The sequence below is a fragment of the Aythya ferina genome (genome assembly GCF_964211825.1).
Source record: "Aythya ferina genome assembly, chromosome: 7".
NCBI classification, from domain to species: Eukaryota; Metazoa; Chordata; class Aves; order Anseriformes; family Anatidae; genus Aythya; species Aythya ferina.
The window spans coordinates 30334364-30351052 of NC_140302.1; the positions used below are offsets into that span (position 1 = coordinate 30334364).

At 39.9% G+C, this 16689-nt stretch overlaps 1 protein-coding gene and 1 long non-coding RNA gene across 6 annotated transcripts in view; one reads left to right on the plus strand and one right to left on the minus strand.

The window, feature by feature from the left end:
• Positions 1-16689, minus strand: part of GFRA1 (GDNF family receptor alpha 1) — a 258834-nt gene that overhangs the window by 144324 nt on the left and 97821 nt on the right. Inside the window, exons 1-2 of one of the 5 annotated variants that reach the window (XM_084526806.1) lie at positions 1014-1549; positions 803-874 (exon numbers count right to left, since the gene is read on the minus strand). The exons of 1 other annotated variant lie outside the window; for it this stretch is intronic. In XM_084526806.1, the coding sequence (XP_084382932.1) occupies positions 803-842 (40 nt within the window). In that variant the 5' untranslated portion in view covers positions 843-874; positions 1014-1549. Of the gene's footprint in view, positions 1-802; positions 1550-16689 lie in introns of those variants that run through there. 3 more of the 5 variants (XM_084526807.1, XM_084526808.1, XM_084526805.1) reach the window with 3 other exon arrangements.
• On the plus strand, positions 1772-4436 carry LOC311440216. Its single transcript, XR_014695268.1, has 2 exons — positions 1772-2126; positions 4010-4436. It is a non-coding gene; the product is annotated as an uncharacterized lncRNA (long non-coding RNA).

The window sequence follows — 16689 nt, forward strand, 5'->3', positions numbered from 1 at the left end:
GTTAACGTGCCTGACAGAACGAGCGTTCATTATTCCTTGGATCCACTTTGGAGAAACAAATAACCTCCCCGCTCCCGTGCTTAACTGAGGGGTTAAACACTCAGCCTCACTTTCCACAACAGCTTTGCTGTAATTTCAATTACATCCACGAACAACCCGCTCGGAGAGATAAGTATCCTCGCTGATTGATATTAGCCTCCTTTTTTTTTGCGTCAGTCACTTTTTAAAGGCTGTACACAGTTTTGCTTATTCTACACATATCTTAAAAGGGGGATTTATGATTCTCCCCCCTTCCATTTCTCTCCACGTATGATGCTTTTGCGGGAGAACAAAGCAAATTGCATTAACTCTCTCCTCTCCATCGTGCCCCCGTCACGCTCCCTCAGACACACGGACGGAAAGGCAAACACCTCCTGTGGAAAGGGAGCCAGCCAGGACTGCAAACCTCTTGCAGGCGGGCAGGTTGCCAGCTCCAGGTGAAGATGTGATCCTTCAGCCGGTTCGGATCACCCTCCTCACCCCCTAAGCAGCCTTATCTTATTAAAATGAAAAGTTTTCCCATAACTTGTGAGAGCCCAATTTAACAGGAGGCTACACAGGCAAGTACCTAAGTGTACAACCTCCTGAAGCCCAAAACGTAGACTGGGCTAAGTGATGTGCAGCAGAGCCATAAAAAACTACTGGAAACTTCACTGTGCTGCCTAAACAATAAGCTGGCAACCATCAGGCATCCGATGCCATAAACCCCATGCCTTGCTTTATGAAGCGATGTACAGAGAGAAATCAGACCCCGGCAACTTACCCACTAAGGGCAAAGCGAAGTACAAGAGAGCGAGAAACATCTTGCTGTCTTCGGATGGTTTCCCCAAACGAGCTGCTGTGCCACAACAAAAAGGATCAGAGGGTAGATATTCCAAAACCTCCGAGGTCCAAAGACTCCAAGTTCACATCCATTGAAATCGAGGGAGGTTAAAAAAAATAATAATAATAATAATAAAAAAATAGAAAACCACCTCTCTCCTCTTCACCACTCCCACCCCCGGCGGCGGGAGCAGCGACGCAAAAGCTGAGCGGCTGAGCTTTTTGCCTTTAATTCTTTTTTTTTTTTTTTTTTTTCCTTAGGTTTCAGGTCTGAGCAACCTGAAAACACCAGGGCTGACTTAGCGGGGCCGCCGAGAAGTGCACGCCCGGCTGTGGCTGTGTGCGAGTGAGCAGCGGCAGCGGGGCACCGGCGCCGGGAGCCTCCTCGGGTGGGCAGCGCCTCTTCCCGGGGAGGGACCGGGCGTGCACGGGGCGGGGGTGGGGGGGACAACGAGACCCGGGGCGAGCCGCTGACAGCCCCGCCGAAGGCTCCCCAGGGTGCTCGTCCCCTCCCCAAACCTGCAACTTTATTTATTCGCCTGCCGGCGGTGCCACCCCTCGCCTCCTCCGCCGCCGGGGCTGGGGCTTCTTTGGCAGGGGCAGGTGCGGCGCCGCCACCTCCGAGAAACTTTGCCCGGGGAAGCCGGGCGGGCAGGGGGCGACCCGGGTGGGTTTCTGAGGGGAAGCCACCACCGAGCGAGTGAGTTAGGGGCAGGGCGATGCCCGGCTTCCCTCCTGCCCACGCCTCCACAGGGGCCCGGCGGTGGCGACCTCCCCCTGCCGGCCCCGGGGTGGCCGCCGCTCCTTGTACCCTCAGCCCAGCCCCGGGGAGCCCCCCGGGGGACATCAGCCCTCAGCCGGCTCCCGGAGGGGGCAGCGCCCCCTCACGTCCCCGCTTCGTGGCAGGTGGCCCTAATGCTGCGCCTGGGGTGGCTTCCCCGCAGCTGCTACCGTGTGGGGCTGCCCCCCAAGCCGAAAATAGCGCCGGTGCCCGGACCTCCTCGCTTTCAAACGCGGAAAATTCGATTCAGGTGTTCTTGGGTTTTGGCTGCAGCCAAATGTTTTCTCCTTGAAAAGGATCAGCCTGCGCTGTACTTGGCAATTTGGCGAGCAAGCTGTTTGGCCCGTTTGACTTGGGGAATGCGCTTCTCCTCGCGACACATGCTGCCCGAAGGAACCTGCCTCTCCTTCTGAGAAGGGAGATGATCAGGCTGGCCACTTTTACAGAGAAAACTGAGTGGCAGATGGAGCTAGACTGTTGTCAGGTACTTCAGAAACACTTCCTTAAAAGCCTAGCATATGCTGGGGTAGACAGAAAATACACCAGGCACAGAACCTTGCTGGGTGGAAGCTCTGTTTTTTTTCTGGTCTTCCACTCCTGCCACTTTCTCTTAACAGGCAGAGCTGTATTTCTATGAAAAACAGACAGATGAACCTGTCCAGAGTACTGATTCTCCCCAACAAGTCGCAGTCCTGATCTCAGGTTGCAACTGACCAAGTCACAACCCTCTGTGTTTTGGTTGTTTAGTATGAGGGGACATATGCTATCCATAGTGGGGAAAAAAAAAATAAATCTGTTATCTGCTGCATGTACAAGGATACCATCAAAGAGAAACAGACAATGGCCAGATTTTTGGAGTGTTCAAAGATAACCAGAAGGTGCTAAATTGGTGATGGCACTGTTGATAGAAGTCAGTCTCAGCTTTTGAAGTAGCTGCTATATAAGCAATGCAACAAGCTGGCCTTTCCGAACACTTCAGTGCAAATTGAAGTGAGGTACAGAGATGATTACTTCTTCACTGGTAATTTTAACATCTTTATGGCACGCAAAGTTATACAAGTTATTTGGTAGAGCTTAATGTAGAAGCTATTTGTATGTCTAATAAACAGGTAGGTTAATTCACCTATAATTTAGAGGTGTAAGTCAGGAATAGTTACAACATTCATACCAGAGCAAGGCAAGCAAAAGTAAAACTGAAATCCAGACCACTATTTGCAAAACCATTCATGCATTAATGTTCTGAATACATACATATGTAAACACATACACGCAATATTATTTGGTATATAAAACCAACACACTGCACAGCTCTGCATTAATAGTGACTTTTGCTGTTATAAAACACAGCTTTTGTGGGGTGTTTACTATTACAGTGAAATTGAAATCGTGTTTTAAAAGTGTTAAAAATAAAAATGTTACTGGCAGTTCAGAAATAACAAGACATCTGGAAAAGCATGCATCCAAAATGCTGAAGATTGTCACTAAACACTCCTCTTGCCAGTCTTTGGTTTATCACTGAAAAACTAGCATTCAAAGTTAAAAAAGGTTAAAATTTCTTAATCCAAAAAAGTTTTAAAACACAACTATGTTCTAAAAACAAAATCCAAGGAGAAAGTCCATGCTACATACACTTGCTCAATGTCCAACCACTGCCTTTTTTTTTTTTTTTTTTTTGATCAGGACTAGAGGCATGAGAAAGCTTATTGCATATCATGAGAACAATTGTACCATGGCAGAAATTACTATTTTATTTTTCTTTTGGAGATGGAATTTGTTATGGTTTTTGTCAATTTATGTCCAGTATTCATTAGTCTCCAGATGCCATTCTTTCCATTTATGCCTAAACTAATACTGAGACCCTGACAGCGGTGAGACAACACAAGTACTTTGCTCTCTTTGTAGAAGATCACTGTGGTTTTGGGTAGTTGAACCCACCTTATCACTTGCGTTTTGGACTCCCATCCCATCAACACTTGAGGTATGCAGCAAATTTCAAGTGCCATTGTATACACATATCTTATGTATACTCTCCTGCAAATCATAGCTACAAACCATTTTCAGAGTTTTTGAGAATTTACAAAGGTCCCAGCCTGAAAATACCCCAAACTGGATCACCCACCACTGCAGAACACCAGACCTTCACTGCTCACCTCACCCGCTGCCAGAAGTCACTCCTGCTTCAGTGGTGACTTCACTGAGCTAATTCTAGACAGGTTATAGCAGTAGTACTCAGCCCGATCTGTAAATTCAGTAATTAGCTAGACTTTGTTTATCCTCAGTGGAGGATGTCAACAATAATGTTAATCGATAGCACTAGTTTTATCTGGAGCTTTTATTAATTTTATTTCAAACAATTATCCCCTACAGGCAAGCAAGACAACTGACTCACCAGGGAGCTGAAGTCTGCAGTATGGCCACCCACTATTTCTACATTTAAGATAGCAAGAAGAACAAACAATGAAGTAATTTATTTATGAGCAAGATCCTTTCCCTCATCTTGAGAAAAATCATCAGCTGACATATCTGCCACTTTTTCATTGAAAACCTCTAGCCCACTCTGTGGCTAGAGTCATAAACCCTATGCTCTTTTCATGTTCTTTTCCACTTGCCTTTTACCTCCTCTTGGGTAAAACTAAGTCCATGGGTGCTTTGCTGTTGATTTTGGTCAAACCATGGTCCACCTTACTATTTGTATGTGACAACCACCTAAGCCATGAGGCTCTTCAGTAAAAGTTTTTTTTGTTTGTTTAATTTAATTCCTTAATGTGAACATTGTAAAGATATTTAAGCTAGTTTTCTATTCTATTGATTGATTTTTGTTAAAAAGTTCCAGAACAATGAATATAACATAAGAAATATAAGGTACAGCTGCTAGGGACAAACATTTCATTACAAGACGGATGACAACATAATCACTGCTGAATTATTGTTTAAATGCCATTACAATATAAATAATGTGGAAGACAGAACTAACTTCCTGAGCTACATACTGCCAGCAATAACTGCTATTTCTTCAGGTCTTACATAATTTTAGACTCTTGGTTCTCTGTTCTACATTAGCTGGTGTTCATTAACTGAAAACTTTTAATAAAGAAAAGGCATGGTAATGAGGAAGGAAGGGTTATTTGCTGTTAGAGATTCTGTGGGGGAAAAAAAAAAAAAAAAAAAAAAAGATTCAAAGCCTGTTTTTTGAGGTTGTTTTTTGTTGCTGTTGTTTTTTGATTTTTTGTTTGTATTTCCAAAGCCAAGAACTATGGGCAGATTGCAGCTTCTTGCCACTTACAGGCTGCACCTAACTGCACTGAATACAGGAACAGCATCACTCCCCATCGCTAGTCAGGGCCATATGGTACTTTAGGCCAGTCATACAAGACGTGTGAAGTCAGAATACTGTTTTTTTCTGTATTCAATCATACTGGATTTCCTTCTGCCTCCTCATTTGCATGTAAATTAAAGGTTGACAGCAAACTCTCAGAAGGGTGTCACACGGAAGAAAAGCTGACTCAAATGCTAGTTGATGTTGTTTTGCAGCTAGTCCCATATGCAAAAGCTGCGGCATTGGAGCACTGCGTTAGGTTGTTCTGGCTGGCTGCAGTTCAGATGACAATGTAATGGTAAGCTGACAAAAAGGTCGAATTAATACATTGACTGGACCACAGCTAGCCAGTTAATTCCCTCCACCACCTCTGCCACAGACCTCCTTTTAAAGACTCAACCCTGCAAGAAAATACTGAAGTTGGAGCCACTGAGCCAGAGGAAAGTTGCACAGTATTATCTGTGGGCCCAGCGGGTATGGAGAGACACAGTATGCTGAAATAAGAACAGTGCCATAAACTTTACATGTAATTCTTTGGGGAAGGAAAAGGTGAAGCAAAGCTGAAGCTGAATTAATGAGTCATCTATAGCAGGTGGGGGAGAGCATGGGACTGATGGGAATAAGGCTGGGTGCCATGAGAGCACAAGCGGTAGTGTTTACACAGGAGGTTTTATTTCATAATGAGAAAGGGAGGGTGGAAAAGTTAGAGAATTACTAGGGACTGGGGGAAGAATCTGCACTGCATCTCTTTTTGTCTTACATATATCTGCTTACCATGAAGTCAAAGCATCTAATGGTGGGAATAAGGCAAAAAGGATTTGCTCAAGGCATTAAAGTTTTCTAAAGGACAGATTAAATAACAGTGCTCCAAAAATCAATTTTGAGGGGCTTATGAAGCCTTGAATGGGCTTTTGCAGCACAAAAGCAAGATTGAGTTTTTACTGAACTTGTCATTTATTTGGGTTTACAGCTTTCAGTAAGTATCAGGAAAAACATAAAACAACAGCAAAGTAAACAATGAGCATTCACACAGTAATCAAATAAAAACCATGTGGAAGTGAAATCCAAATTACTGAGTGACCTAATTCACGCAAAAGTATAAGAAAATAAAGCTCCCAGTTGCACCAGAAAAACATTTAAAAATGGACAAAAACAACACCACCAACAAAAACACCTTTAATCTGAACTGGTAATGAATTCACACAGCTGTTCTTGGCCAGAAAGTTTTCATAATCTCTTGCTTCCCTGTCCTCACCAGAGGTTGTGTTTGTGTAGTGTCAGACCACCCAGAAAAATAAAAATAAAAAATCCTTAGCAAAATAATATCTAATATGTGACCTGGTTTTGACTTCAGTAGAACAGATGCATAAGTACTAAAACACTACAGTGCAATTCAGAGAGCTTGCAGTTAAGAAAGAGGACAAAACGTACACCTAGCCAAATTCATTTACCCTTAAAAGTTGAAAATGTGAACAAAACTGTTGCCAGGCACTTGTGGAGCTCCATACCACATACAAATTGATTTCATTAAACTTTAAATACTGACATACGGGTATACGCATTGACGTTTGCTTGAACTGGTAAGGAAAAAGTTGTTAGGAGGGACTGATGATAGTTGTATCCCTCGATTTATGTCTTATTGCTTTAAAAGTGGAATAATACAGCCCCCTAGCTGTTCGTAGAGGCAATTCATGCTAAAGTGGGAGAGGTGATTCATGCTTCTACAGCAATGTGCTAAATTCCACAGCACAAGAGAATACAGCAGTCAGCAAAGGAACTTGATGTCAAGAAGTGAAGCAGAAATATAAAAGATGAAAACACAAAAGATTATATGTTAAGTGTTAGTAATTCATGTGCATATAAAGTCTAAAGCAACACAATTCAGCTGCTAGCATAGCATCATTTCAAACTTCAGCTTCTAACTCATATGTTGGCAGCTTCAGCCTTTAGCATCCATGGGCACTGGCAGCTACTGTGACTCAAGCAGCATCAACATTTAGATTGTTAGCTTGAACATACTGGTGACAACCTTCCTTTTGTCTTCTTAAACTTCTGCAATTACCAGCAATGTGGTTTTCTAGAAACCATGCAGTTCTGAACCATGGGACAGGAAACCCTACCTTATACTATGTAAAATATGTTTGTATTAGTGAACCTCATCATCTCTGGAGAAAAACTAAAGTTCTAGAAAAGTAATTCATTCTAATTAAGTCTAGTGCTGTACAAACATAGCATTCAAGGCATATTCAAAAATACATTGGTGGAAAGCATTTGTATTTCAGAACATTGAGATCAAATGAACAGCACCTGAGAAAAGCCACGTAAAAACGTGAGTGTTGGCATCTTCCATTTGTGTACTGCTTCATTTACATGTAGGCTTCATTTCCAACCTCCTATACTTAATCGAAAGTAATAAAACATCCACATACAAAATAGTGTGCAAAAACTGGTAAAGTTCTCCTTTCAGATGTGCACAGCTCTAGCTAGTGATGAGCATTCAGCTTTCACTGTTCATGCTACACTGGATATGCACACATTTACAGAGCAGAGAATATTAAATCCTAGAGGAAGATTTTGCTTTCACTTACTATACATATCTTATTCTAAATTGTAGGATGAAATCTGCCCTGACTCATGCCCTGTGTAGGGAAGTCAAAAATGATGCACGGAGGTTAAAGTCATTTTAGACTTTGGTGACCAAAGGCAAAATTATCATCTTAGATTTTAAAAACTGTATTTCTTGTACATTTGCTAGACTAGCCCTGATGAGTAAAATCAACTGTTCTCCTGATGGTGAATATCACTGAAATTGTAAATTTATTGGAAGTTTCTGAAAAGGTTAGCAACTCTGTCAGTGTTAATTCCTGCAATCTCTGTTTTCTCTGTCTTCCTCTGAGGTGAGAAATTTAGGGTACAAAAAGTCTCAAGGGATTTGTATTTGAGGTGAAAGGAGATTAAGAAAAAAAAATGGAAGTGGAAGAAACTAGTGTTGTAAATGCCTTAAGGATTTGTCCTACAGAAAAAGCAGAGCTAACTATTCTTAGATATTTGCCATCAACTGCCACATGCAGCGTCTCTACTAAAGGCACTGTGATACTGGGGCGAACTTGGCTGCTTTTTGTTTTATAACAATTGCCTGAATAGCTCTGCAAATGCTTCAGTAAAGATAATTGCACACAGAACAATTTGAACTTATACGTTTAGTCATAAAAATTATTCAATAAATACGGGATGAAAAGGCTAAGTATTTCTTGAGTCAGCAACAATGGCTCCTTGTATTTTTATTTGTAATTTTATAGTTCAGGAAGAACCTTATGACTGGCAAATGAGATAATTCCCCTGTAATCCAATTGATGATCAGCTGGAAACACACTGTTGAAAATCAAGACCTGTTTGTTCTATTAAAATACCAGATAATCCTGTTTCTTGGCTCTTTTGCCACTACTTCTGTGAAATCCTGATGACAGCAGAATACCCACAGAGCACTGTACACACCAATGAAGTAAACACATCAGGCTAATCTGAAAGGCAAGTCTGAAAGTTGGAGTCACAACTGATTCTTTTCTGCAAGTATTCATTACATCAACCACAGCTCTTAGCTGTTAAAGAAATTTGGCTGGTTTAATCATGTAATCATGTGATGCACAGATAAATCTACAGGACGGTCTCCAGGTAGATATAGACACTTGCTGGTAACACCAGTAAATAATTAAAAAAAAAAAAAAAAAAAAAAAAAAAAAGAAAGCTTTTATGATGGAATGCCTGCATCGATCCTGCAGCTTTACTAGCAGACATAATTGAGTTGAAAAGCAACAATATCTTCTTTTAAATTATGAAGGTGCACTATTCAAACTTCCTGGATGCTGTCTAAATTCAATCCTTATTCTAATCATTTACGTGTAGATGCATCCTGGATATTCCTAAATAAACCGTACCCTAAGATGTCTGTAAAAGTAACCAAATGTGAACAATACTTGACTTCTCACCCCATCTCACCCCCTCACTGGGAGGGATGCAAAGGTTGATTTGCCCTTTGCTTTAGGCAGACATGCTACTGCCTTCTAATCTCAATACTATACTTCACTAGACCAGCAAGAAACAGATCAGACTGAGCTTTCTGTTTTAGCAGAGAAAACTCATTTTCGCTGGGTGGACCGGACTAGACACAAGATTTGAAAAGAAAGCCTTCCCCCACTACTGTATGGTTGCCACAAGAGTCCTTCTCCAGGTGGTTTCCTGACCTGAACAAAGTTTACTCAGTCTCCTAGAGTGCCTTAGGTCTTTGTTTCACTGGCACCTCCAAGGCTTGCCTGAACAGATTCAGGCACTCAGAAAGAGCCTCAGCTCTCAAAGGAGCCCTCAGCTGGCCCTTGCTGAGCTCTCCTAGGAACCCTTGTTGGTCCTTGCTTACACTGTCATGCCTTCCTTGCCCTCCACTGGAGAGGCTTCTCCCTCTAGATGGGCTGGATGCAGCAGCCAGGCCAAGGAAAGCAAAAAAAAAAAAAAAAAAAAAAAAGCAGGTTAAATACACACATACTTCGTATAAAGCATAACTTGGTTTTCATTTAAATTATGTTAGCTCAGGTTTTCCTGTACACTGGTGAATAAATATTGGTCGACTAAAGGGAAGTGCATAATCAAGACTGCGTTGGTTCTTCTCTTCTGCTAAGCACTTGAAAGGACAATGTCCTGATCCTAAAGAGGAAGAGCATCCAGCATACAAGACTGTCTAATGTCTGGTTGTTTGCTTCTTACAAACCATACCTGAAAACATTTTCTAAAGGGTATTCTTCTGAACACCGCAATGCAATGGCTACACACACACACACAACTGAGCTGTACGATTTATTTTATAGATGGCAGAAAGGCTAGAAAGCTGCATTTCTAAGTAAGGAAAAGAAGAAAGTTTCTGATGCAGTCATTTTTCATAGGAATTTCTGAGTTATTAGTATAAGAAAGCAGAAAAAACTACAGGGTAATCAGACAAAATGTTAAGATAAAATATAAATATTTACTATAAGTTTGAAGCTGTAAAAAATTACTTGCAGGAAGGCAGTGTGACCCATCCAAGTCTGTGACTTTGTTAATTATCCAGTAGATCATTATTTATAACAAAATAATGCAAACTTTTAAATATGTACAGTAATGGCTTCTTGCCAGAATGAAATGTAATCACGATGTTCCCAGAATAAAAAAAAAATAAAAAAATATATGATTAATGGCACAATTTTTGAACACGATTACATTGTAATCTGTGTAGCATCAAACTGGAGCTAGACATAGCAACCTGATGGATGCACAGTAGGACTTCATGAAACCCCTGTGCATCACATCTGAGGTTTTTTTCCTTCATCAGAAAAAGGAGGCAAGAAAAAAATAAACAGGACCAGAAGTTCCAACAGGATGGCAGCAGCACAACTGGACCTCCAGTAAGTAAAGCCTGACGGGGGAGGACCTTCAGGGATGTCAGATGCTGAGCTCACGACCACCTGGCTTAACGCTCTGCTCCTCCAGCTTACTGATAGCCACCACTCCTATCAGCCAGGAAAGGGGAAGCAGAGAGAATCACGGTCCTAAAACTGGATGTTTGTGGTCTCTGTGGTGGAGTGCCTGTTAATACACAGAACAATAGCTCGCGTGGTATAATTTACTGCATGGCAATTCATGCAAACATTCAGTCTGCCCTGGCCTAAACCATACCATCTTCATGAAGAAAAAAATGTGCATATCTCTATGATATGTATTTGTATTTGGACCATTAAGGCTCAGATTATACCTTTGTGAACTAGGTAATCTCACTCATTATCCATTTTGATCTTGCCTATCTACATATGTTGTAAATGGTTTGAAACAGACACTCCTTTGATGCTGTTCAGAGATTTAGAAAGGAAGCTACAGTTTTGTTCTTGAATTGTGGGAGTTACTCTAACATTAAAATCCAAGTTATCTGAAGACATTTTGAGTGACACCTCATCCTAAGTGTCAGAAAAAAATTGTAAAGCAAAGGCACACTAAATTGTTAGCTTGCCAAAATGTTAGCTGTATCATAATAGTTTTTGGAGGACCTGGAAAACACCGGGAAGAGTACCAAGAAGAAAGGTGTTCATCCCAGCGCAGGTATTTTACTGCATTACCTCAGATTTATTTGAAAATGCATACTTCACATTTTTTGGTGAAATGTGTTAAAATCTTGAGCCTAACTGGTTAAGTGTTGTAATTCACATTCAGGTGGAATGCTGTTATATTTTAATTTAATTCTCACCTTTGGACACTTAAACTTCTTCAAATTTTACTTGTTGAAAATGCTTAGAAGAATTCCATTATCACAAAATAGACTCCATAGATAACCAAAACCCTAGATTTGAACATATATAACAAAAGAGAATAAATTTCATCTTCAAGATGAAGGCACTTGTGTAGATTGAAAAAAGAATTTCAACAGACCTGCCTTTGTCTGCTGGAAATACGACACTAAATTCAGCGTACTTTTTTCTTCTCAAAACACATGGAATTCTTCTGCATTGTTGCTCTTAAAAGCTCATGTTATTGACTTCTTTGCCAATCGTTTGCCCACCAAAAATATATAGAAAATCTTGTGGTTTTTTTTTTCTTCATTAATGGTATGTTTTATGATCTCAAAATATTTTAAATAGGAAAAGCTAGTTTAGTGCAACTGTAGTAACTATCTACAGGTTATGTGTAACCACCAAAACAATGCTATTTCCTATGATACTTTGAATTTTCATTTTTTGCAGAGCTTCAATGAAAAAAAATCATTATAATTTTGATATTTGTCATATTAACTATTTCTGCAATATAGAAGAAATTCTGTCTTTTCGACAACTGCTCAAACCACTTTTATTCTATTGTAAACAGACTGAATTAAAGTGATGTGCCAAACTTAGTATGTACAAATTGCGCAAATTTCAGAGTTATTGATTTCTGACAGTGCTTACAGGCATTAAGCAATACTTTTTCAGCCATCTGAAATAGCTCACTTCAGCGTGGAGACTACATTGAAGGAAAGCTGAAAATGTTTTGACTGCCTAGTCGATATTCATTTTACTTTAAGATTCAGGACTTAGAAAAAAAAAATTTTTTTTTTTTTTTTTTTTTAATTTCTCAATCATCTTTTAGCCCATGGCATAAAATGATATTTAATCCCTGTAGGAAAATATTGCCTTTTTTTTTTTGTCCTCCCACAGGAATAACCACAAGGGCTCTTCCTGCAAGATTTCCATGAAAGAGCAAATGCTCTTTCTGCTAAATTTCTACGTTATGCGGAATGTAACAGTTGATGAATGTTGACTAAAGTATGTAAAAAAAGATCATCAAGTCCAACCATTAACCTAGCACTGCCAAGTCTACCACTAAGCCATGTCCCTAAGAACCACAATTATACATGCTTTAAATACCTCCAGGGATGGTGACTCAGCTGCTTCCCCAGGCAGCCTTCTCCAAATTCATGCATGGGGGCTGAACCCACTACCCTGGGATTTAGAGTCCCATGCAATCAGTACCTTGGAAGACAGCTTCCACTCTGATATAATACTATTTCTAAAATAAAGCATTTGGTTGAGTTTACTGTGCTGTAAAGCCACTCAAGAATGCTTTTATTTCTGTGATGATTAGAGAAAAGTCAAGCTCCCCTGAAAAAAAAAAAAATCTTTAGGATTTTAAGATGAGAAGTAACTTGGCATTGTATTGCAAACCATTTTATCAAGGCAGGGGTACCACATTTCTGTGTGATACTTGCAAGAGATGGGTATCTATGCCTATGCTATGCAAAAATAGCTCTTACGGAGTAAATCTGACACTGGGCTCACCATGCACACACCACAGTCTCAATTTATTCCCATGCAGGGACCATTTATTATAGCTGTCCAGATCCCTGGAAACTTATATGAGGCACTGCCAAGATCACTAGATATCCAGAAATCCTGGAGAAACGCCTAACATCCTCAAATCTGATTGAATAGACCAGAAGTTAAATAAATTCAGCCTTGCTCTGGTTTCCAGGAGGGACCTTGAAAGGAGGAGACTAGACATTTAGCTACTTGGGCGATCTGGGATACATGTAGAGCACCTAATAGAACAAGAAGCAAGAAGGTAACTAACTTTCTGCCAACAGACATTGGACTACGTTTAGCAGAAGGATTTTTTTCCCCTCTCATCAGCAACCTAAAAGCTTCCCAAATCCTGATTTAGGTTTTACTGTGGCACAAAAGTAAAATAAATGTCAGATAACAGTAGCTTAGATAACAATAAAAGGCAGGGAGAAGAGTAGTACGCTATGTAAAATGCTAAAGTGAAAAAAATCTGACAGGATCAGCTGTAATATTTCTGTTGTTCCAACTGAAACTTAAAACAAGTAAACTTAACATGTCTCAGCAGAAACTTTTCAGCTTAAATTTAATCACACAATTTATTAGAAAAAAAAGCTATTTTCAGCTGGACTTATGTACCTCAGACGATAAGAAAAAGTTGGGTTTATTTTATTGCTGTTCCAGATGGTATCCAAAAGGGACCGAGAAGTGTGGGAGTAACCATTCTCCACTTACATGGGGTTTGCATTTAGAAAGTTACATATGTCACGCAACTGCCAACTACTTCTTAAAAGGTTCCATGGCTTGTAACACTGGACTCCACAGAGACAATGATATGAAGAATAAAGAAAAACTAATTCAGTGTTTTTGCAGCTAGCATCCCTAGCAGAAAAGGCGGTTCAAAGGAAATGCAACTTGAGGATTTGTGGAGGGCTGGCAGGTTTAGAGACATTCATTTTCTATATATGATTCAGGCCATCTCTTCACTGAAAGATAATTTATCTAGAGTGTCAAGATAGGACCCAAGAAAAGAGATACAGAGTAGATCTGACCTGACTTCCGAATCTGCTATTTTATTTCTCTGACAAGAAATGTAAGGAGAGGGACAGAGTGAGTAGCAGTAGATTACACTGACACTTAGTAATCCGTGCATTAAGAAAGACCTTTGAACTCCAGCTTCCTGGATTGAAGAAGATAAGCCACATCACAGAACTGATACATCGATACCACTGTACAAGCTATGAGAAATAAACTGCCCAACTTCAGAGTACAATTATTTGGAATTCTAGAAACAGTACAGAGATAAAACGTGTATTTTCTCTCACTAGAGGCAAGAAAAATGTTAGTATGGCTGCTACAAGCACAGATATCAGTAACACAGTGAATTACCTACTGGATCTTTAACACCATGGTGTTCCTTGTGGCCTCTAGTCAAGGCATCCATATCTATGTAAAAAATGATCTTTAGGAACACACACTGAGTGCAGTACATTTACATCCCATCTAATTTTATCCACTTAATAACAGGTGACTTAGGAGCCTAGTTGCCACAGATTCTTCATACATTTAAAGAGACAAAGCACTATCACTTCACTTTTCAATTATTTGTTTTCAGCTAGTAGTCAAGAAACCAAATCAGAAGGAAAAAATGCAAGTGTAATTACCTTGAAATGGATTTAATAAAGGCTGAAGAACCTGAATCATTTAGCGGTTGGATAAGGCATCTGTAAACAATTTGGTAGAAAACCTAAGCTAGAAAGCCCTGAGAATCCTGATTGACAAAATATGGTATCATCTAAATATTTTTTTAAATTACTTGAGCTAGAATCATCCATTAAAGGGTGCTTTCTGATGTAAAGTTGCAGGAAGTTCTGAACCAAAAAAACAATCGGCCTTTTCTTTTCAAACCTTACCAATACACATGAAGTGCTCCTGCCTGCCTGTCCTAAATAAGATTTTCTTATTTGGAAGAAACTCTTGGAAGATCTGAAAAAGCAAGCATTAAATCAAGTCTTGCAGCATACTGAAATGATGTCCCATAAAACAATTACATCCCTTTATACTTCAGGAGAATAAGGGACTGAAAAACACTGAAAAAAATAAAAAAGTGACAGTAGAAGTTGCTAAAGTCATAGGATTTCTTGACCAGACACAATTCAGAATTCTGCAAATCAAAATTTTATACCCCATTCCAGACAGTTGATGAGGAAAGTAACCCTAGCCAATATGACTCAGAGAAAAATTACCTCCTGGTCCCAATCAGGTGATCATCTTAACCCTGAATATGTAAGCAAATTAAATCCAATTAACACCTGACATTTTTACCTGCTGCCAATCTCTTACCATTTAAGAAAGGGTGGCTCCCTTCTCCTAGACCATGCACTAAGAAGAAACATCAAAGTCCTGATGTATGCAGAATAGCAGAAGCCCCAGCACATGGTCGAATTAAAAATATTTCTGCTTATGGACTGTGTAAGAAAAGTACACAAACAAGTTCTCCTTTAAACTTCTCTGGCAATGCCGGTAAGTATCCAAAGCTTTATATCACAAGCTTTGAATTCTGACTCATCGTTGCCTCACTGTGTCACACACATCCTTTCATTAATTTATAAATTTCCATCCTGAAGTAGTTCAGTTCCCTGCCTCTGTGACCTTGTCTGGAAAAGAGTTCCAGAGCTTTACACAGATTGCCAAGATCCTTCTTCTAAATTTCCCATTTATTCATAATTGGTTGTATGTATCTGAACTCGAAATGGTGCTATCCTTCAACATAAAAGTCTTCTCATATCACATCTACCCCCACACATACTCATAAAGATATAACCATATGCCCTTTCAAGCTTTGTTTTGCCAGATAAGCTATTTTCATCTCAGCTGAGAAAATAGGTACTCCTTTCCCCTAACCATCCCACTCTGCACCTGCTGTGAATTAATGTGGGTCATGACAACTGCAAACAATAATCTGAGAGTTGTCTTACCAGCGCCTTGTAAAGCAATGTTAACACCTTATTGTCTTCACTAAAAATCCTTTGCTTAATGTAACCTAAAGCTGCTTCACAGCCATGATATAACCATGGCTCCTGGTCACCACACAACATGCAGCAAACCCCTTCTCTCTACGGTTGCCAGTGGTCATCAAGTCACCAGCTTTTACCAAAAGAACATATTAGTCCCCTAACAGTGCTTTCTTTTTGTGCTATTAGGTTTCCATTCTGTCAGTCCCTGAAGTCATTTGTTTTTTTTCTGCTAGTCATATTCCAACTTCATTACATCTGTTAATGCCATACCCCTTCTAGTTTGACTATTTAAGTCAAACTATTTAAATACTATTTAAGTCAGTCCTAAGACCAGTCCAAAAGGAATTCTACTATCAACTTCATTTCATTTCTGTGTTTCCATTTTTAACATAATCCTCTTTTAATATAACTCTCAGTTCCTCATCCACCTTACAATTTTTGCAGTAATGCCCATCTTCTCCACTTTAAATAAGTGCCCAGCAGGAACAATATAATGCCTTGTTTTGATCAAGGAAGATTAGGTTCACTACATTACTCTTTTCTGGGACAATTATCTTATCAAAGAAAGATATTAAGTTAGTTTGACATGATCTGCCCTTGATAAAACCATGTTGTAGCTTTCCCCACTAGCCATTTACTGCCAGGTCCTTGATAATTTTTTCCTTCAAAATCTATTCTAAGACCTTGCTTGGTGTTGAGGTCAAACTACCAGGTCTGCCTTGTATTTGACCACCTTTTTCCCTTTTCTGAATACAAGGAATAACTATATTATACTTTATCTGTATGGAACTAGCCCTGAATCGAACAGATACACTTAGATCCCTGCAAATCAGCATATGCATTTACTGATACTTTCCATGCCATTAAATCATTATTCTTTAACCCTCT